General features: G+C 35.1%; 1 protein-coding gene and 1 pseudogene across 1 annotated transcript; both read left to right on the top strand.

Annotated features, from left to right (window-relative positions):
* The first annotated feature begins 3,221 nt into the window (after positions 1-3,221).
* On the top strand, positions 3,222-5,166 carry LOC132039412 (uncharacterized mitochondrial protein AtMg00810-like). Its single transcript, XM_059429897.1, has 3 exons — positions 3,222-3,256; positions 3,358-3,458; positions 4,853-5,166. Exons 1-3 carry the CDS (start codon positions 3,222-3,224, stop codon positions 5,164-5,166), a joined length of 450 nt encoding a protein of 149 aa, XP_059285880.1.
* Positions 5,167-11,229: 6,063 nt separating this feature from the next.
* On the top strand, positions 11,230-14,814 carry LOC132041031 (probable aquaporin PIP-type pTOM75; annotated as a pseudogene).
* The last annotated feature ends 7,418 nt before the right edge of the window (positions 14,815-22,232 follow it).

The raw sequence follows: 22,232 nt of genomic DNA on the forward strand, positions 1-22,232 counted from the left end.
CCTCTAAGCTAGAAAAGAACAGACAACTACATGAGGATCTAAAAGGGATTCGTATTTCTTTAGACAAATCTCTTAATTGGTCCTAGTCAATGAATGAGACTGCTCCTACAGTCATGATTGAGTGTGAAGGCAAGAAGAAAATTAACGTTCAGGACAACAAAACTCCTAACAACCCTCTTAAAAAAATTGATGTTAAGAGTGGAAATCGTTTGAATACACACAATGCTTAGAGAAATTGCCGCAAGGATGCCTTCAGAATTAGACATCACTATCTTCAGGAAATAAAGAAATCCATCAAATGGAAACTCAAAATAAAGGGCGTTGGTCTCTAGGTAAAGAAGAAGGTGTTGCCTGCATGGACAAAGAAGGATCTGATTCATCCGTTTGATCATGATAAGGGACACAAATTAATTTGGGTGCCTAAGTCTGATAAATAACTCTGTCGAAAGGCTTGAGTGAGAGGAGGCAGTAAAAAGGGATACTTAGTGTGGCTTAAATATTAGTCTGCGCCGAACAAAAATAAATCAAGCCCTTGTTCTCACTCAAGACCTACCAAAATGAGAGTGTATCTTTTGGATTGTGGCAAAACTGGCTCTACACTCTCCCACATATGAGAAACTTGTTGTGCTCCCCCCAAAGGTTCCTCTACATGATTGGCAATGACAAGAGTAAAGGTATATAGGGGAAATATTAGGATGATCGAAGTATTGAAGAGTTTGCTTTTCCCAAAATTTATGGCGATCCTATTTTGTCAAAAAACCTGGTTCCCTAGACTCAGGTTAGTAGTTCTTCAGTACTGATATGTCTTTAAATTGCTAAAGGGTGCCATGTCATTAAACTTTTTCCTTATATCAACCCTGCTGATCCAAAACACCTCATCTATCTGAACCAACCCAGTTGATAAAGAAAAGTTCTCCCAACCAATTAAAATTGGTTCGTCGCTGACTTCCCTTAACTAAAAGACTCCTTTCCCCACTCTCTCTCTCTCCGACTATTCTCTCTCTCTAGAACTCTCAGTGAAGAACTCTAGGCTTCTACCTTCTTCTCTCTCGGTTTGATCATGTCTCAAAATGAATTTTTGACCATGCCTGAAACAAAGATTGCTCTCTCACGCTCTAAAGGATAAATCTCATCAGACCCAGAACCTCAATCCTCTCCCCCAAAAATTCATATTTCGTCAAATCAAGATCCTTCTACCACTCCCTCGAAACCCAAAAGTCTGAACTCCTCCAGGACTGGCAAGAGTCAGATTCGCAAAAAATTTATATCCTCTTCTAAAAATTCTCGTTACAAACCTATTGAGACTGTCGTGGAAGCTCTTCAATACATTGAGGACTTCGAAGAAAAAGAAGAAAAAGTTGAGGACACGGAGGATCAAGTCAGTGCAAAGGAACATATCTCTACCAACGGAAATAAAATCTCTGAGGAAAACTTAAAGACATGTGGAATGGCGGAGAAGGGAGTAGAGAGTGGGATGTGTGGTGATGATGTTGTTCAACTAGTGGAAAAAGGCAACGGTGGAAGTCAGAAAGAAAAATTGTCAAGAGGAAAGTTTACAGAGAAATCTGGTCCCTCTACTCAAGAGAAGTCAAAGGATACTGGAGGGAAGAAAAGAACAATGTTTTTGAGAAAAAGGCTTATCGATGAGAAAATTGATCTACTGGAGAATATCGTGGTTTCCGAAGTCGAGAGAGAGAAAAAAAAAATCCTACTCAAGAGAAAAGAAATTCCAAGGAAAGAAGAAATGAAAAAGAGAAAGCATCTGAGGAGAAGGATGCACATTCCAATAAAAGGGGAGATCCTCATTTTCTAGAGAAAGAAAATTCAGTTCAAAAGGATTACCTGATTACTCTGCAAAAAGATGAAGGCTCAGAGAATTAGAACTGCAGAGGCAAGAGAATCTGAGAAATCAAAAAGTGCTACTTGGGAGAGTATTTGATGAAAAGATCACTGAGTACAATGGAATGAATGAATTAGTAGTGATCGTTGAGTTCCAACAGTGGAGTCATCTTTTTGTTGCTCCTAGACTAAAAGTGTTTAGCAAAGGAGTAAAGGAATTTTATGCAAACCTATGTTATTCTGATGACTACACTACCTTGATATCTAATGAGAATGGATCTGAGATGGAATTGGATGAAGTAAGGCTGAGTAAATCCTCGATGTACCTACTGATGAAACAAAGTCTGTAGGGGGGAAAAGCCACTCAAGCCTTCAAGGACTTTATTGTTAAGCTCTAAGGCACAGCTACTGGAGAATGGCTCATCAAAAAACAACTCAAGCCTGAATATCAGCTTCTGTTCGAGCTAGTTAACAAAGTGTTGCTGCCAAGAACTGAGGGGAGAAGCAAAGCTATTATCACCTATCTGTATCTCCTTGAAGCTCTAGCAAATTATCAATCCGTTAGCTTTCCGTCTCTAATGATCGAGCACATAATTAAGGTCGTACATACAAACAAGGGTAGACATGGTCTTACTTGTGGTTTCTTCTTAACAAAGATCTTTAAACACTTTAGAGGGACAACTGGCAAGGTCACAAAGGGAACCCAGAAGCAGATGGTAACAATAACCACATTGCAGGAGTGTGAGTGTATACCCAAGAGGGGTGGGGTTGGACCTACTTCAACTATTTCAAGTCTAATTGATGCTCAAGAAAAAGCAATTGCTGAAATTGATAGGCTACGAACTGAAAATGTTCTCTTGAAGACTCAGTTGCTTGAGGAACTTGATCCATGCGCTAAACAAGAAGCGGCAAATACAAGGCTGAATACTGAAAATGAATGGTCGAAATAGCAGATTGGTGAGATCAAAGATCAGCTAGTCAGCTATCAGCGGGCAGCCAGCTTACGATTAGACAATCTTATCAAGGCCTTTGCCTCTGCCCTTTAGCCCTATTAATTCCATGATCTTCACATCTCCATACTCACATCCTCCTCCCGCTGTCTCAATATCTTTAAAGATTCCTTTTCTAATCTGGCTCTCTTTAGTGTTTTAATTATCATATGTTGTACCTGGAAAATTGCTATATATGTTGCCTTAAGTTGTCATTAATAATGGCTCACTCTGACGTTTTCTCTATTTAAAGGCAATAGCTAATCCTCTACTTGCTTTATCTCTTGCTCGTTATGTATTGATGTGCCTGGGCTTCTTCTATGAGAAAGCGGCACTGAAATCTTTTTAATAATGCCAAAAAGAGGAAGGCAATGTTGAATTAAGAGGATAAACATGCTGCTTTGCAAGGGGAACAAGTGGGAAGCTGGGTCTCAGGGGGAACATATTCTTTGAGTTTGTCATCATCAAAAAGGGGAAAATTGATAGTTCCAAGTGCATTCGTGTTTTGATGATTGTCAAACTGTTTCAGAACTGATGAGAGACCTGGTCTGAAATCTGCTCTTTGTGCACCTTGCACTGTCGGTAAAGACAACTGTAAAGTCGAGCCACTTGCTGCATACAAGTACAGCAGTGAGTTGGCCCATGCTTTAGGTCAAAATTGAAGAGTGGTCTCTTTTCACCCTACATGCTCCCACTATAGATACAACATGATGGAAACATATTGAGTAGACTTGAAAACCTAATCTAAATTGTGCAAAGCTACCGACACAAGTTCTCAAGATCTCTCAAGAACAAAGTCACATGAAAGTTGAAGAACCCGATCCAGACACAAGTTTTAGTTTAAGTTCTTTATACTGTTGTGAGTCTTTGTTCGTTTGTGCTTAAATTGTAAAACTACTCTTCTCTTTAAAGGAAGCTATTTGTAGGTAGATCAAAAGTCTCAAAGTCAGCTTGCTGGAAGTGTGTTTCCGCAAGCCTTTGAGTGGTACACTAGGCTAGAGTTAGTCTAGGTGTATTAGTGGTCCTTAGCTAGAGTTAGTCAAGTAGAGGTGCTTGCAATCGGAGTATTGTAAGTGTAGAGGGACTATGAGGATTAGTTCCTAGGTTACAAAAGTATTATTGTAAGGATAAGGGATTATGGGAGTTAGTTCCTAGCTTACGATAGAGTTGTAACCTGAAGTTGCTCGTGTAGTGGAGTTGAAATCCTACTGGGGTAGGTCGTGATTTTAATCTCTTGAACAAGGGGTTTTCACGGTAACGTCATGTGCCCTTCACTTATTGCATTGCATAAGGGAACTGGTACTCAACCAAGTCCCTTCATATTGTGTCTGGTGGATGCTAACATTTCAACAACAATACATTTCTTCAAAGAGACTTGAATGAAGAGGTGTCTATGCAATTGCCGCAGGGTTTCAATACCAATTCAAGAACAGATGATCAGTTGCAAGTTGCTTGAGTCCTCATATGGGCTCAAGCAAGCATCTAGACAGTGGAATATTAAGTTGACTTTAGCCTTGGTGAACTCTGGCTTCACCCAAAGTCACTTGGATTATTCTTTATTTACTAAGCACAGTGAAGGCAAGAAGGTGTTTGTGTTGATCTATGTGGATAATCTGCTGATCACAGGAAATGATCTTAATCTTATTTAAGAGACAAAGTCCACTTAGCAGACTAACTTCAACATCAAGGATTTGGGTGATCTTAGATTCTTCTTGAGAATAGAATTTTCCAGAATTGAAAAGGTGATTTTGATGCGCCAATGAAAGTATGCTCTTGAGCTTATTTCAGAAATGGGACTGGCAGAAACCAAGCCTATTGGTACACCAGTTGAGGCTAATCAAAACTTACTTCTGCAGTTTTTTATCAGCATTTGAAGGATATGAAACAGCATTGAAGGACATGAAAAAAAGCTGATTTGAAGAATATCGAGGAAGACCCACTGCTGGATGATCCAGGTGCTTATCAAAGATTAGTAGGCAGATTATTGTATTTAACAGAGACCAAACCTGGTGTGTCATTTGCAGTTCAAAGTCTTAGTCAATTCATGCACTCTCCTAAGCTGTCTCACATGGAAGTTGCTATAAGAGTGGTAAGGTACATCAAACAGTCACCAGAAAAAGGAGTTCTTATGTCATCTAATGCTTCTAATCAATTGCATGCATACTGTGATGCTGATTGGGCCTCATGTCCTACAACTAGAAGATCAGTTAGTGGATATTTGATGAAGTTGGGAGATTCACTTATTTCATGGAAATCTAAAAAATATGCTACAATTTCTAGAAGTTTAGCTGAAGCAGAATACAGGAGTCTTGCATCTATGGTTGTTGAGATTGTTTAATGGTCATTCAATTACCAGTCAGTGTGTCATGTGATAGCAAGTCAGCTATCCAAATAGCAGAAAATCCTGTTTTTTATGAGAGAACTTAGCACATAGACATTGACTGTCATTTCATTAGAGAGAAAATTCAACTTGGACTGATACACACAATCTACTTAGCTTCTGCTAAGCAACCAGCTGACATTTCTTGAAGGATTACTAGCCGCATTCTTAATTGGCATCCAAGCTAGGACTCAAAGACATCTTTTTACCTCCTAGATTGAGGAAGTATGTTGAGCATAGTCCCGGATGAATGAGCTGTGTACAACTGTCGTAAAGGTTGTCAGGAGTTAGTTATATGAGTTAGTTATTAGTGTATAGATTTTACATTGTACTACATTCACTAGATTGTACTACAAGTTAGTTAGTGATTGTACTGCATTAGTATGAAGTTAGTTTGTTAGATGCCAACTGCATTATATAAGCAGTGTGTGCATATTGTAAACATTCAATTCATTCTTCCATCTCTATACTTCACTTCAATAATATCATCTTCCCTTTCTCCTGTCACACACTTCTCTCATTTACTTCTCTTCTGATCTCCATAATCTTTCTCGTTTAGTTCTTGTGATCAGCTGCTATGGCAGCTGGTTAACTAATTGATTCGGATACATTTCAATGGAACATTAACTTTACAGAGACTACATATTTACATAAAGGATATCATTTTTTAACTTGTTCCTTTTCCTTCTCTTCGTTCAGTTTTCTTTTTGTCTTTTTGTTTGATATTCCAGAGGCTGAAAGAATTACAATAAAACAACAAAGTAAAGAAAAGTAAAGAAAATCAAAACATTTGAATTTGATGGAGTGGGGCTTGGAGGTGTAAAATATAGCATGTGAGTAGGTCTAAAAGCCAATTAATCATGTCACTAGTATGAGTTGTATAGACCATGATTAAATATCCCTATTTTTCGTTTAAGTATACATATAAAGATCAACCTCTTTGCTGGAAATTCTAAATTCTAAATGAAGCTAGCAACCAAAGACACATCGTAGGGTAGTGGAGCATGATTTTTTTTCTTTATGGATTTTCTTGAAATTATGATAATACTAAAGCAATATGTTTTTGCGGGAATGGTAGGGATTAGTACGTAGTATAACCATTTGTGCAAGATCAATAAAACACACATTACCAGTAATTCACACCAAGGAAACAGTGTTAATAAATGATTCTTGTTTAAATTTTCTTACATTTTATGAACCTTTTAGATCATGGTTTAAAGATCTATTTTGACTAAACTGAAAATTTTATGAAAGAACGTTAAACGAAAAGGCTACACGCGAACGCTTATTTTGGACCGGAGGGAGTGTTTGTTCAATTGAGCTTTTGAAATTTTGAGTTGGAAAACTTTAAAGATAATATAATTTACGTGGTATTTCAAAAGCTTAATCAAATAAAAAAAATTATGCCAAAATTGTTCTTTTTTCAACTAATCCTTGTAATTAGAAGTAAATTTCTCTTAGTTTTGGGTAAATCATGTCCGTTTGATAAAGGACTTCTTTCATAAAATAAAATGTTATTCTCGGATCCGTTATTCCTTCTTAACTACAGTTACAATGCCAATCTGCTCCCAAAAAATGGACCCCAAATTTTTGAATCATACTGCCAGATGATACTTGCTATGCTTCATCCTAGCAATAGGGTGTTGGTCATTTAACGTTATTGAAAAAGCTGTCAACTTTTTCTGAACGGTCACATAGAGAAACGGCTACTTTTTTCTCCGCCACTCGATGAGCTCCATATCTTTCTTCTTCTTCTTCTTTTTTTTTTTTTTCCTTTCTTTTAGTTGATTGTGGGCTGTGATTTGCCTCCACTAAGAGAAAAATTAGTACAATAAATTGCACGATAGGCCCTTCAAATGAGTTGGTCCTTAAATTTTGCCCTTCACAATCAAAGTTATGCATAGCGACTTATAAATTTTTTAAAAGTGTAAAGCATAACTTATAAAATATTATATGCGAAAATATAAATTTATGTCCTCATAAAAAAACTGTTTGCCTTTAAGGGATAAAAATTAAAGACCAACACAATTAGGGACAGAAGTTCAAATGACCCAAAACTATATATAAGTAAAAGAAAACAGGGATAGGAGCTTAATATTATTTAGCTTTTGCTTAGATAAGCCCACCGCACATAATCATAATCATTAAACTCCACCATAATAAGACTCTTTTTGTTGTTTTTCTGTTGTAGTGATTTGTCTAAATTTTATTGGGTAGAAATGTTTTTTTTCTCGTCTTGATAAGATGTTACTAATAATTAGTATTCCATAAAATAGTGAAGTTATGCTCAAACCAATATAGTCCAGTCCATCACTGCTATAAATAAAATTGGCTCAAAATACGAGTAGAATGTTACCTTGATAAATGATAGAAATTTCAACTCAAGATGGTGAATCAATTAGGATAACACCCAACAAAAAGAAATTAACAAAAAGGAATAAATTACATTATTGTATTATGTGATAATTGTGCTCCAAATTTCTTAATATCTTTTCCTATGTTATCTATATCTATGCTTGCGCATAAAGAACTTATTAAGGCTAAATTTAACCTTCAGTTTTATCAATAATCAAAATAAAAAGGTTTATGCTTTTTCATGTTGTCAAGGGTATTAACAAATGATTATAAACCCGAGGTAAAATGTTACTACAATGCTATGTACATGTATAGCTATGAAATTTTAGCTACAAATTTTAAAATCGTGGCTAGTACCTAACTACGACCACAAAATTTAGAATTTCATGGCTATTTATAATTTCGTAAAATTTCTTAGTTATAAAAATTAGATTGGCAAAGCTAATTTCTCATTTTGCTATAATTGCTAATAATCTTGATAATAACTACTTAAATAGTTACAAATCTATTGTTACGATAGAACTTCATAACTAATTAATAAGTTGTTGCCACGTGCTAAAAGTTATCGTAGCAATAATACTCTTTTAGCCACAATAGATTATTTAAAATAAAATTTTGTAGCTAAATAAATTATTTCATGTTTAATAGAATTATTTTTAATTAAAAAAATTAGCAATTTCTAAATTTTTTTAAATATAACTATTGTATTTTTTTTTTTTAACCAACCTCTATAGTGGATACCAATTCGAGATAAGATAATAAAATGATATATTTGTTATTTTCAAAGCTTGAAGTCTATTAAGAAAAATCAATGTGAAAATTAAAAATAAAAATTTATTCAAGTTTAAATAGTTTACACCAAGCACGTACTTTATATTATACCTTATACATCGCTTTTTAGTCCCAGAGGAATTCAATCTGGGCACCAAGAAAAGGAGAGGGGTGGTGCGTACAAGGCCCTGGGAGGAATTCACCACCCTATGACTGACCGCCGATTACTAGCGATTAGGCTTCCCAATATAACAAATATTTGCCGGCAAATATATACAATAAATATGTCACAACGTAAGTCCATGACACGTATTGTCTGCTTTAGGCCTAGGCTGGTATGGATTTGTCTCCACATCAATCTCCAAATGTGTGTGCACCCTGTGAAGTTGAGTTATGCCTTATAAAACTCTTCACTTTCCTCTCATATTTCGATGTGGGATTCGCCTAAGATGTCATGTGCACCTCCTCTTCCGAAGTTTGCTAGCCTAGATGTCTATGAGTCCTGCTTGACCCGCCCTCATCAAACCATCCTCTGTCAGGGCCGTCGCATACCACCTCTCTGTGAACTCAACGACCTCGCTAAGGTTTGCCCCACCATTGCACTAAGGGAGTACAAGCTCTGAATACATATTTGTTACGATTTAAGTTCATGGCACGTATTGTCCGCTTTCAGCCTATGCCTACACAAATTTATCCTTGGGCTATGCCACATCGAACTCAAAAGTGACGTGTATTATGTAAACTTGAGCTATGTCTTATAAAATTCTTCACTTTCCTCTCTCATTCCGATGTGGGATTCGCTTAGGATGTTATCTTATCTTAAAAATCTTGTCAATCTAGAAGCCTGTCAATCCTGTTTGACCCGCCCTCATCAGCCCACCCTTTGTCAGGGACATCACAAAATAATTACATTATTTAATCTCCTTATTGATATTCATGCATTATAATTTTAATTTCAGTGTAACTTATTTACAAATCAAACGAACCCGGTAAAAAAAACTAAAGAAGTGTTAGAATAAACTTTCAAGGCAAAATTGCCTTCATACACCCGCTTATAAAATAGGATACTTTTTAAAATTATAAAAATAAAAAGAAATTATTTTCTGATGGCAATACAATTTCAAAACTTTTGCTGAGCTGCCTTGTTGCAACTATTTGAAGATAAGGTGAATAAGTTGGCCCCCACCAGCAAATCAAATGGAGGAGTTTGTGGTTTCAAGAAATAAATAATGTGACACTCTGTAGAAGATAAGGACAACTAATAAAACCATAGAAAAATCTATCGACATAATCCAGAGCCTTCCTTTCTTTCTTTCTTTACCAAAGACAATTCTCTCATTCTGTAATGTCCACAATATGCCATTAAAAAAATAATTAGCTTAAAAAGGGATTAGACCCACCCAATAATTTATACAGCTAGCGAAAGAAAAAAGAACTTTGCACACTCAGGGGCCATTTGGTGCATGGTATAAATTGAGATATCTCAACATTAATTTTTTATCATACTTGATGTAAAAATATAAATTTATTTTGAGATAAATTTATACCTTCTATCAAACAGCGTATAAAATGAAGCACAATCCTAAGGATGAGATATCCACCTTATCCCACTAACTTTGGAATTATTTTATCCCATCTCCCAAATGGGATAAATTAGTCTCGGAATTATAATATCGGGATAATGTAGTCCGCGTACCAAACGACCCCTTAGGAGTGGTTTGGTTGTTCGATTGAATTATTCATCTCGGGATAATTTAGTCTGCGTACCAAATGACCCTTAGGGGTGGTTTGGTTGTTTTATTCATGTATTAAAATCAATATAATTGTTATATTTGGTTATATTTTAGTTGCTATGTATAAAATTCAGTAAACCAAATATGATGTTTGATTGTAAATTTACAATCTCGCATAATTAAATCAGTTATGAGTCTATCTATATATTATTTTTGCAGGATAGAAGATAGGACAGAAGATAGTATAATTAATACGTAAATTAATACATAAATAATCAAATCATGCAATAATTATCCATTGTTACTAATACCTTGATAACTTTACCCAGCTATCAAATGAATATTAAATCCTGCATAAGTAATACCCTATTTAGTAATATTCTTTTATTATGTATAAAATTTAACACACCTAATACGGTGTTTCATTTGTAATATAGAAACCCGCATAAATAATACATGTATAAATTATGAAAAAATCTATATATTATTTTATGCAGGACAAAAGAGGAAATAACTAATACATAAATAACTAAAACCCTGAATAACTAATCTCTATATTATAATATGTCAGTTCTCTTATAACTAATCTTTACATTACTAACGAGTGCTTAACTTTAACCCGCAACCAAATATTTTTTTGCACGGATTGCCCTTTAAAGGCGTTGGTCTTTAATTTTTGTCCCTCAAATTGCTGGTCTTTAATTTTTGCCCTTAGCTTAAAAAAAGTGAACGAAAATATCCCCAGATTTTGAGTTCGAACTTCCGTTCAGTACAAAAAAAAAAATTACCAAAGCAAGGCTTCTCGAAAATTCCCCCTTGCGGTAGGGGAAAAAGTTTGCCAGATAGTTTTTTTTTTTTTTTTTACTCTTATGAAATTCTATAAAAGTTAAGCATTTGCCCTAATAGGCCTAATTTTGCTATGAAATTTTGACTTGTGAATTTTCTTCTTTCTACTAAACCGAAATTCAAACACAAAACTTCAAGATAATTTAGGCGAATGACAAAAATTAAAGATCAATATTTTGAGGGACAAAAATTAAATATTACCCCGAATAAGGGGCAAATTGCCCGCAACCAAACGACCCCTAAGTGAAAGGAAAAAATATAAAAAAGAATTTTGCCCACTTATTTTATCAAGTAAATGATGACTTCTCCACTATAAAACAAGACAAACTCTATCTTATCTCAGTACCTAACTTCCTTTTTTGTGCTCCACTAATCACTCAACACACAGAGAGGAAAAAGAATAGTTAGCAAGCTAAAAAAAAAAATGGCAGAAAGCAAGGAAGAAGATGTTAACCTTGGGGCAAACAAGTATAGAGAAACTCAACCTTTAGGCACAGCTGCACAAACAGATAAAGATTACAAAGAACCACCACCAGCTCCATTGTTTGAGCCTGGAGAATTATCATCATGGTCATTTTACAGAGCTGGAATAGCAGAATTTATGGCTACTTTCATGTTCTTGTATATTACAATCTTGACCGTTATGGGACTTAAAAGGTCTGATAGTTTGTGTGCCTCTGTTGGTATTCAAGGAGTTGCTTGGGCTTTTGGTGGTATGATATTTGCTTTGGTTTACTGTACTGCTGGTATCTCAGGTTAGTTAACAAAAATAATCCCCACTCTTGTTGTTACTTACAGCCTGTTTGGATTGGTTTATTTGAGGTGTTTTTAAGCCAAAATAGCTTTTAAATAATTTTATAGTGTTCAGTTAAAATAAAAAAATACTTTTATACACTTATTTTTAAGCCACAATGACAAAAATAAGCCAAAAGCTATAACTTAGAATTTCTGACTGGCTTTTGGCTTATAAGTGCTTTTTTAACCACTTGGTTTACTGTACTGCTGGTATCTCAGGTTAGTTCAGAAAAAGAAAAGAAAAGAATCCTCACTCTTGTTGTTTTGCTACTAGTACTAAAAAGTTGTAAATATTTTTGTCTGTTGGGTTTTTTCTCCGTTAATTTTGTGACTGGTTTTCGTTGTTATCCCTTGTTTGACAACTATTCTTATGGATCTTCTAAAATACCCACAAAAAAAAATTATGATTTTTAAAGATGTACTCTAGTTCTTGAAATTTGGTTTGTGCAATTTTTTCTTTGTTTTGTATTTTTCTAAATTAGATCTTTACACTGCTGGTATCTCAGGTTAGTTGAACAAAAAATAACCCACTCTTGTTGTTACTACTTAATTCTTTCTTAAATCTTGTATTAAAAAGTTGTAATCTTTAAGTTTGTTCATGGGGTTTTTTCTCCCTTAATTTTGTGACTGGTTTTCATTGTTATCCCTTATTTGGCAACTACTCCTTTATGGATGTACTACAACACCCACAGAGAAGTACTCCATGTGTCCCAATTCATGTGGTGTTTGGATTTCGAGTGTTAAAACTATTAAATTTTGACTATGAATTACAATATGAAATCTTTAAGCTTTTTGAACCTTACTATAAATACTACTTATAAGTCATTTGAAATATCTAAAATGCATATGAAAAGATCGTGATCAAAGAAAAACTTGTTTTGACTCTCGAAATTCAAAAGGTACCACATAAATTGGGACACATGGAGTATGATTTTTTAACATGTACCCTTGTTCTTGAAATTTGGTATGTACAACCTTTGTTTTGTATTAAAAAAATTCCCACTCCTGTTAATTTAATTCTAAATCCTGTTCGTCTTTACCAGTAATACTAAAAAAAGTTGCAATCTTTAAGTTTGTTCATAGGGTTTCTCCCATAATTTTGTCCCTGATTTTCATTGTTATCCCTTACTTTGGCAACTATTTTTATGGATCAACTAGAATACCCATACGAAGTATGAATTTTTTTAAACATGTACCCTGGTTCTTGAAATTTGGTATGTGCAACTTATGGTTATTTTTTCCTAAAAACTGAGCCACTATTTTGTACTGTTATAAACAGGAGGACACATTAACCCCGCTGTGACATTTGGTTTGTTCTTGGCAAGGAAGTTGTCCTTAACAAGGGCACTATTCTACATAGTGATGCAGTGTCTTGGTGCTATCTGTGGTGCTGGTGTTGTTAAGGGTTTCATGGTGGGACCTTATCAGAGACTTGGTGGTGGTGCCAATGTGGTACAACCTGGCTACACTAAAGGTGATGGACTTGGTGCTGAGATTATTGGCACTTTTGTCCTTGTCTACACTGTTTTCTCTGCCACTGATGCCAAGAGAAATGCTAGAGATTCACATGTTCCTGTAAGTGCCTAGCTTAATATTTTACTGTTTTAGCTTAAAGTTTTGTTTTATAGGGATGATAAGTTTCTTATTTGGGAATTTAAGTCACATGTTCTGTGTGTTTCAGATTATTGTGGCCCTATAGCTTTGTTATATATCCCTGGTGTTGGAATCTGCAAGATCACATGTTCTTTGTCACACTGTTTGTGCTTCCTTTGTTTCAATTTGTTTGTCTTAGTTTGATTGGGTCTGGAGTATAAAAAAATAAAGAATTACTCATAAATCTTGTAGGATGTAGGATATAAAGAATTACTACTACATATTTAAACAGAAGCAAGGTTGGCTTTAGTAGGAGATGGAGAATTTGGATGTAAAATGTGATAGAATCTTTTCTTGATTTAGTTTTTAGTGTCTTGCAAAAATAAAGTTTATCATGCTAGATGTGGTGTTTGCTTAGTTTGTCAACAAGTGCTTTAATTTGGTGTAGACTTGGGTAGTGATTTGTACCACTAGCGTTAAGTTGTTAGTGCTCCTAAGTCCTGTTGCTTTCAATATGTGGGCCTTTAGTCATATTATTTAGAATGGTTCAAAATTTGCTCTGTCCTATTTGAAATATCAAGATCTCTGTACATATCTGAGTTCTTCTCAATGAATGATTCTTAACGTTATTAATCTAACAAAGTTCACCTTAGGTGCTGAATAATGATAGTAAAATTTTGGGCTTGATACATGTTACAGTTCAATTACTGTTGTTGTAACAAAATGTATATATACAACTATGTTTTTATCGAAGTAATTGGCCAGCCATGGCCCATTGACACTGCCCTTTGTGTACTGGATTCAAGATTACCACTTTGTGCATCTGTGATAAGCTACTGGTCCATGGCCTTGATTGAATGTTGTGTGTAATATAAAATTACAAGTATAGTTTTAAGTTATGCGGTGTCATCGTTCATGTTAAATCTTTGAAATATAATCACAATTTTGTCACAACAGATTTTGGCACCTCTTCCTATTGGATTCCTTGGTGTTCTTGGTTCATTTGGCCACCATCCCAATCACCGGAACTGGTATCAACCCCGCCAGGAGTCTTGGAGCTGCTATCATCTTCAACCAAGACCAGGCATGGGATGACCATGTAAGTCTTTAACTTAGAAACATGTCGAGATGACAATTTTTCAGAACATTTCTTTCTAATTTTGCACTAAACATTGTTGTCGGTTTTTTCCGGATGTTTTCAGTGGATCTTCTGGGTTGGACCATTCATTGGAGCGGCCCTCGCTGCAGTTTACCACCAGATAATCATCAGAGCTATTCCATTCAAGAGAAGTTCTTAAGTTTATTGAAGAGTTATCGCGTTATGTCATGCAACATTCTCTGTACCTTTTTTCTTTTCTTTTTTTCGTCGTTTGGAACCGTGGTCTATTGTGATTTTCGCCCTCTTCAGTTGTCAACTATGCGCGTAAATTATCAGGTTAATGCTTGTAAGTTGTATGTAATGCTTCCTCGCTCCATATCAAGTGAAAGATTCTTATAAATTATCATTTTATGCTTTTGAGAGTATTTTTCCCAATCCTTTCTCAAGGGTTTTGTTTCGATCAATTTTTTTTTTTCGGTTGAAATTATTAAACAACAGGTATACCCTAATATGTAGACGACTTCAGTCATTTGAACACCTTTTCGTATAATCTAAATTGTGAGAATTACTAGTACCCCAATACAATTTTTTTTGAGTATCTGTCTTAAAAATTTTATTGGGTGTGTAGACGTGTAATAGCTAGTTTTACACCTTTAGGGTTCGTTTGGTATGATGGATAAGCAAAAATAGTGATGGGATAAAAATTTAGTGCAGTCTTTTTTCACGTTTGGTTGAAATAAAAATTCGGGATAATTAATTTCGGGATTATAGTGTTTTTTATTCCACATAGAGGGTGGAATAATAATTTCGGAATAACTAATCCCGAAATTACTAATTTCGGGATAACTTGTTTTCTAACCAAACGAGCCCTTACGAAATTGTACACACCCTTGTACTAGATGTGAGAGTATTTCATACACAAATAGTATTTTCCTAAAATTTTTCTTTCTAAAATTCTCCCACCTTTTACCATACTTCACTAACCTCTACAGGACCTTTCCCAAGCTTAAAATAAGTGCAAATCGAACGATTCAACACAACGCTTATTCAAGTAGTACCTTGATCCTCAAGTGCTCATCATTGATATGCCTATAAGTAAAAATATCAACTTGTTCAAATATTATGTGAATTTTTAGTAATCTTATGTTGGTTGGTGTATTATTATTTCTGTTAAAACTGAAATCTTGATTCTCAGTTCCCAAGAGTACGCAATTCTGTTTTTGCCAGCAAACATGGTTCCAGCAAATGGACGGATCGGATCGAACGGGATCGGGGGTTGGCGTAGGCGTGGGGGGAGGGGTTAAAAATAAATAAAATATCCAACTCGCTGATATCTCACGCGGATAAAAAACTGAGTTAAATGACGGATAGCTAGGCTTGATATATTTACAGCACCTTAAAGTTAGCAAATTTCCTCTAGACATTGGAATTCAGAGACGTTCCAATCTATTTTTTGCGTGGATTGCTTTTCATTTGGGGTAGTCTTTAATTTTTTCCATTCAAATTGATGGTCTTTTAAGTTTTGCCCTTTGCCTAATACCTCAAAATTATAGGTTTAAATCCCATCTCATTAAAAAAAAAATCGCAAGCGGAATTTCCCCGCCTTGTATATAGAAATTTGGGAGCCTTAGGGCAAAAGTTAGAGATCACCAATTTATGTACAAAATTAAAGAACCCTTTCAATATGGAGTGTAACAATCTCTGTTAAATCATTCTTCTTAATTGAGCACTTAAACACATGATAATGTATTTCTATTAGATGCTTTCAGTTCAAAGTTCGATTTTTTTTTTTTTTTGGGGAGCATATTTTCAGATGCTTATTACATAGATACATTAACCACTTAAAATATGTCATCTCCTGTAATTATACGCATTTGCCTCAATAAACCGTAAAACTCTAGACATTTTTATTTGAGGCTAATGTGTATAATTAAACGAGATGACATATTTTATGTGGTTAAATTAATTACCTAATAGACGTTTAAGAACATGCGCAAAAATATTTCAAAATTTTGAACCGAAAGTATCAATTTGAACAGAAAGTATCTAACATTTTATTATGTGCTCAAGTGCTCAATTAAAACAAATTGAAATGCAAATGTCTAAATAAAATTTATTGAGAAATTTAAGGTGTCGATGTAGTGCCCTCATTGCAGAGGGGTAGTTCACCTTTCATCACTCACCACCAGGCACCAAGTCAACCACCAATTACACAATCAACGTTATTCAAACATCATTCACCGTTCATGCAAAACAGATTAAGAAAGCGAAAATCATTAATTGATAAAAACATAAGTTGATAGTAATAAATTTCATGAGTGGTTCCTGAACAAGCGATTTATTACTGAATAGTATCCGAATTAAATTTTTAATTAAAATATACCTAATCTAACAACAAAAGTAGAACTCATTGTTAATATGAATTCCAGCTACTGAATTTCAGTTTCCAATAAACAAAAAAAAAGTATACATATTATTTTAAAATTTTCAATTCACCAAATTACCCATATTTTGAATTCATATACATATTAATTTACAGATCTTGCCATTATGACCCATTTTAATCGAAGATCAAATGAAAGAATAATTCACTAACCAGAAATATAGGTGAGACCAAACTTCTGTTTTGGTCCAAACACTTTCTTTACCTTCTTTGTAGGGCATGTGTAATGTAACGAGAGTCTAGATACATCAAAACAAAAGAAAGTTCTGAAATGTTATGTCCCCTCTATTTCATTTAGGTGATATTACTTCTCTTTAATTTGTTTAAAATATTTTCTTTAATATTTGAAAATAAATTATTTTAATAGAATCTTCAAAATTATGATTTACTGTCACAAAAATATGGTGACATATTTAAGATTACAAGTTTAAAAATTATTAATTTGTTTTAATATTTTAATATTGATACTGTGCCAACTTTTTGGGAAAAAATATAAAAGGGCTTAAGCTATTATTGTGTGCAACAAAGTCCAACATTAGAAGCTGAAAAGGTTGGGAAGCTACTTATAAGGTGTAGGATATTTTAATTGTGTGAGACCTTTTAAGGAAAATCTTGCGGATTTAACCCGAAGCGGATAATATCACGGGTCATTTACTTTTCTGCCAATTTTATGCTGGTCTTTAATATTTGTCTCTCAAGACAAACAACTTTTTCGCGAAACATAAATAAATATTTCACATTACAACATTCCACAAATTATGCTCTACGCCTTAAAGAACTTATGCCATGCTAAGCATAAGTTCGATTTTGAAAGATAAAAATTAAAGACCAACCTATTTAAAGGACAAAAATTAAAGACCAGCCCATTTGAAGGGCAATTCGTGTAATTTCTTTTAATATCACACCATTTTAAAAGTAATTTTAGTTGATTTAGCAAATAATTGTTATTAGATGATGAATTTACTTACCCTTACGAGAACGTGGAGACGAAGGCAGATGATGACGAGGAGCTGAGTTTACTTCCCCTTACGAGCTTAGAGGTGAATACATACAAAAGGAAGCGGACTTCAATTACCATAAATACTCAAATGATATAGGTGACACATATTAATCTCAAAAATTGCCAGTAGATTATGAAAAATCAAGTGGGCTTGACCCAAAGCAGAAATAACACACTACGTTTTATGTTAAAAATATCTTTAGGTTGATGAGTTACAACCTAATTTTCTTTGGGAAAAGGACACACAGTGGCTGTCAGAAATTTATTTAGCCCACATTTAGGCTTAATATCCCGAGTTGGCCATTCAGCCCAAAGTATTGCCAAGCGCTCAACAGCCCACTCACCAAAACAAAAACAAAAAAAAAAAAAAACTGAATTTTTGTTGTGATAATGATAGAATTTCTATATGTATAATATATTTTTTTATACATATATAACACTGATACAATTTATATACATATCTTTGGAATTAACTAGAAAATGAAATTATTTTAAAAAGGTTAAAAATGACTTTTAAAATTCTTGGGCCATTAGTGTCAATAGTTTCCCCCAGATTGTCATTTGTATCCTTTTTCCCTTTTTCTTTATTCACTTTATACATTACTTTTAGCTAGGGGTGATAAATGGGCGGGTTGGGCTGAAATTGACCTAATCAAAATGGGTTGAGGTAATAAATGAGTTGGGCTAACATTGACTCAAAAGTTATTTGGGCTGAAATGGGCTAAAAATGGACTGGGTTATGACCCGCCCAACTTAACCCAAATTTTTTGAGGGTCCGGAACCAAAATGCCCCAAAAAAAAAACAGTTTCAACCAAAATACCCCAACAAAAAAAAATGTTACGAAAATACCTTTAGCGCAGTAAATGTAGTTAACGGAGATGGTTAGTTACTTCTGCTATAGCATGATAAATTCTTGCGCTATAGTGTTGTTGTTGTTGTTTTTTTTTTTTTTTTTTTTTTTTTTCCGGCTCTTTTGGCTAACCCTTCTTTCGTTACACTTTTTAACGTACTTTGACCATAGATTAATCATGCTTCGGGACCCCGAAACTTTAATATGTTATATAGAACCCTACTTATTTTTGTGCGATTAATTAGGTAGGATCAACACATCAAGGATGCACAAAAGTTCGGATGACCATTTTAGAGGTTGAAAAGTGCTCGAACGCCATTTTCGTTCAAGGCTCGGTGACATTAGCTTGAAGTTCTTTACGAATACTTAAACTTGTTCATTAATAATTAATCAAAAGTTAATCAAAATGGCAGCGTTCATACAAAAAAAAAACTTAATTAAATTGCATCATTCATAACCTTAAGTAGATGAAAATACTTAACATACTAATTCATTAATAAGAGCATAATGATATGTTAAACTTAAAACTAAAATCACAACATTCTTGAGTAGATGAAAATACTTAACATACTAATTAATGCCCTTGATTTAATCTTCCGCCACCACCGCGAGATGTGCCACCACCACTAGAGATACTTCCACCACTAAAGTTTCCTCCACCATGAGAGGTACTTTCACCGCGAGATGTAGTTTGACCACCATGCCGTAAGGGACACTTGTGCTTATCATGACCAACATAATTGCAAAATGAGCATTTTCGAGTGTATCTCCCCGGTGGAACATCCATTTCATTATGAATACGCGAGTATGCATTCTTTCTGAATTTACGGATAAATGCTTTATTTGCAACCATTGAAAATGGATCCGGTGGCCAATAACTCTCATTACCAAGTGGGTAGAACCTTCCAGCATACGTTTTTGCATAATTTTCAACCGTATATTCCTCAGCCATGTACGAGGAGGCATTTTTTCCCATTGTGATAAAACTCTTGAAGGCATGTGATATGATTGCCACTTGCCGCATGTGCATGTTCTTGGAATCTCACAAATTGTGTGAACGTTACCTCCTTTACCTTGGTGCACACTTGTTGTGAGTTCAAATATGCGCTCTGCAGGGTTGTACTCCATCCGGTCATGTTTCTGAGCCTTATATTTGTGGTACTCGAACAGTTTTAACGGTTTTGGCATCCATCTTAGACCGCACGTATGTGCTTTGGCCTCTTTTGATCGACGAACCGCTCCACAACTGCTTAAATGTCATTCTCACCCCCATTGCGGTGACGGGTAGTCCCCGTGCGCATTTTAACAAGCCATCGAATGACTCCGTAGAAATTTGTTTGTTGTCGGCATACCCATCGCCTACCTTCATCCGGTGTAATGTCCATTTGTCTTTATCAATTGCATTTAACCGGTGGAAGGCTTCCTCATTCGGCCGCCTAATAATGTCCATCTCGCATGTTAAACTTCTTCTCGATGCATCTGTTGCGACCGCCCACATCCAATTGCAAAGTCTTTCGGGATTCGATATGCCTTTTGGAAGTTTGCCTTCAAATGCCTTAAACAATAGCGATGGTCGGCAAGGGTGGTGCCACCCCGCAAATTGAACATATTGTGCAATATGCCAAGATTTACGTCGATATCACACATATTCCCATGCGATCCTTAATAACGTGTTGCCTTAAGTAGTCCAAAAACATACCCCACGTACTAATGCTCTCATTAGCTGCAATTGCAAAAGCTAGAGGGAATATAGCTCCATTTGCATCCATTCCAACTGCTATTAGCGACTTTATGTCATACTTCACACACATGTGTTCCATCTATTGATATTACAGGCCGACAATGAGCAAACCCATCAATGCATGGTTTGAAGGCCCAAAATACAAAATCAAAAATATTACCGGCACACCAGCTTCGATTTGAGCTTCCATTCAACAACGGTACCATGATTGAAGTGTTGAGAGAGCCGCCATGTATCTCGGCAACGTCCGAAAGAGTTTCTTTCAATTGCCGAAGACTATTTCATGTGCACGCCTACGCCCAAGATACGCCTTTCTCCTAGTAATTTTTGTTATATACTTTCGGGTGACTCGCCTAATACGATCTTTAATAGGGTACCTAAAAAATTTGAAATATCAGCATATAACAACGAGGAACATTATATTAACACAAAAAATAAAATAAACTTAAGCGAAGGGGATACCTTGGGTTTTCTCTAATGTCGCCAACTAATACACGCAATCAAATTAGTATCTAGATTGCAATGATCATCTGGGAGGTCACCCATATCACAAGTGTGCTTTGTGTAGAACTTTAAAATAGTCCACATCTTTTTTTAGCAAGCTTCTTACCACTTGAGCATCCATTCGCAGCCTTGATACTTTCGTTTGCAGACCAATCGCCAAAGTTGTCGTGTGGAATCGTCAACTTTAAACTCCCTCATCCCTTGGATGCAATAAATCTTCAATGTTTTTGCAATGATTTTTTTGAGCCGAAAATCATCCTTTTTTCAATATGAGCCTTTTGTTTTACAGATCCACCGGCTCTTTCCACAAACTTCGCCGAATATGATCATCATCCCTAGTAAAGACAAAGGCATTTGGGTGATCTTGAAGATGATCAAGATAGGGGATCTCATCGGAATGCCACTGAATTGGGGTCGACTCTTGCTGTTGAAATTGGCTTTGCGGCTGAACCGGAGTCGACTGTTGTTGTTCAAATGGTTTCTGTGAATTCAGTTCCTCCTCGTGTCGGATCGTTCATTATGTCTTGCCATGATTCTGATCGATGTTGAGGATTAGTTCCAACCTCAATCTCATCGTCACTTTGCTCATCGTCACTTTGCTCCGCATTAGGTATTTCCTCACTATCGCTGAGTGATGTCACTATATAATTCAGATAATCTGGACCATCCATAGCACGCCTTTGTCTATAATTTGGTGCAACCACCATATTCTCCCTACACAAGAAATTAGGGTGTTTTAATTACTACACATCAAATAACATTATTGATGTTAAAAAAAGTAGACGTAACGATAGTAATCAACTACACCGAAACTTGAGGAAGGACCATCGCTTTGAGTTGTTGGATAGGCTGAGGATGTTCCAACCTGATTCATCCATCCCGATTGAGGAGACCGTCCGATATGATCCATATCAAAAATGTGTATAACCCCTAAATAATATAATCAACATCATTAGTAGCATTCAAGTGCCATTACACATAATAATAATAATAATAATAATAATAATAATAATAATAATAATAATAATAATAATAATAATAATAATAATAATAATAATAATAATAATGTAAAAAATGAATATTTACCACGCCCGTCAAATTGTTGACTTAAAATGAATACGTCATAACGCATTATTTTCTTGCGGTATACTCGCACCATTGTCACCTCATCGCTCAAAACGAGAAAAAATGTCATGATTCGAAGCAAACTTTATATAACGTAATTTGACGAATAGTTGTTACCAACCACACAAAATTGAGCTACTATGTCATTTTTTGACCAATTTAGAGATA

This window comes from Lycium ferocissimum, chromosome 12 (genome assembly GCF_029784015.1).
Source record: "Lycium ferocissimum isolate CSIRO_LF1 chromosome 12, AGI_CSIRO_Lferr_CH_V1, whole genome shotgun sequence".
Classification (NCBI taxonomy): domain Eukaryota; kingdom Viridiplantae; phylum Streptophyta; class Magnoliopsida; order Solanales; family Solanaceae; genus Lycium; species Lycium ferocissimum.

What these genes read in the sequence shown, in the direction of transcription:
- LOC132039412 (XM_059429897.1), top strand. Translation starts at nt 3,222, where the DNA reads ATGCTGCTTTGCAAGGGGAACAAGTGGGAAGCTGG. An exon ending in GGGAACAAGTGGGAAGCTGG is followed by an intron (nt 3,257 to 3,357) that starts GTCTCAGGGGGA and finishes AAACTGTTTCAG; the next exon opens with AACTGATGAGAGACCTGGTC. An exon ending in TGCTGCATACAAGTACAGCA is followed by an intron (nt 3,459 to 4,852) that starts GTGAGTTGGCCC and finishes TGTCATTTGCAG; the next exon opens with TTCAAAGTCTTAGTCAATTC.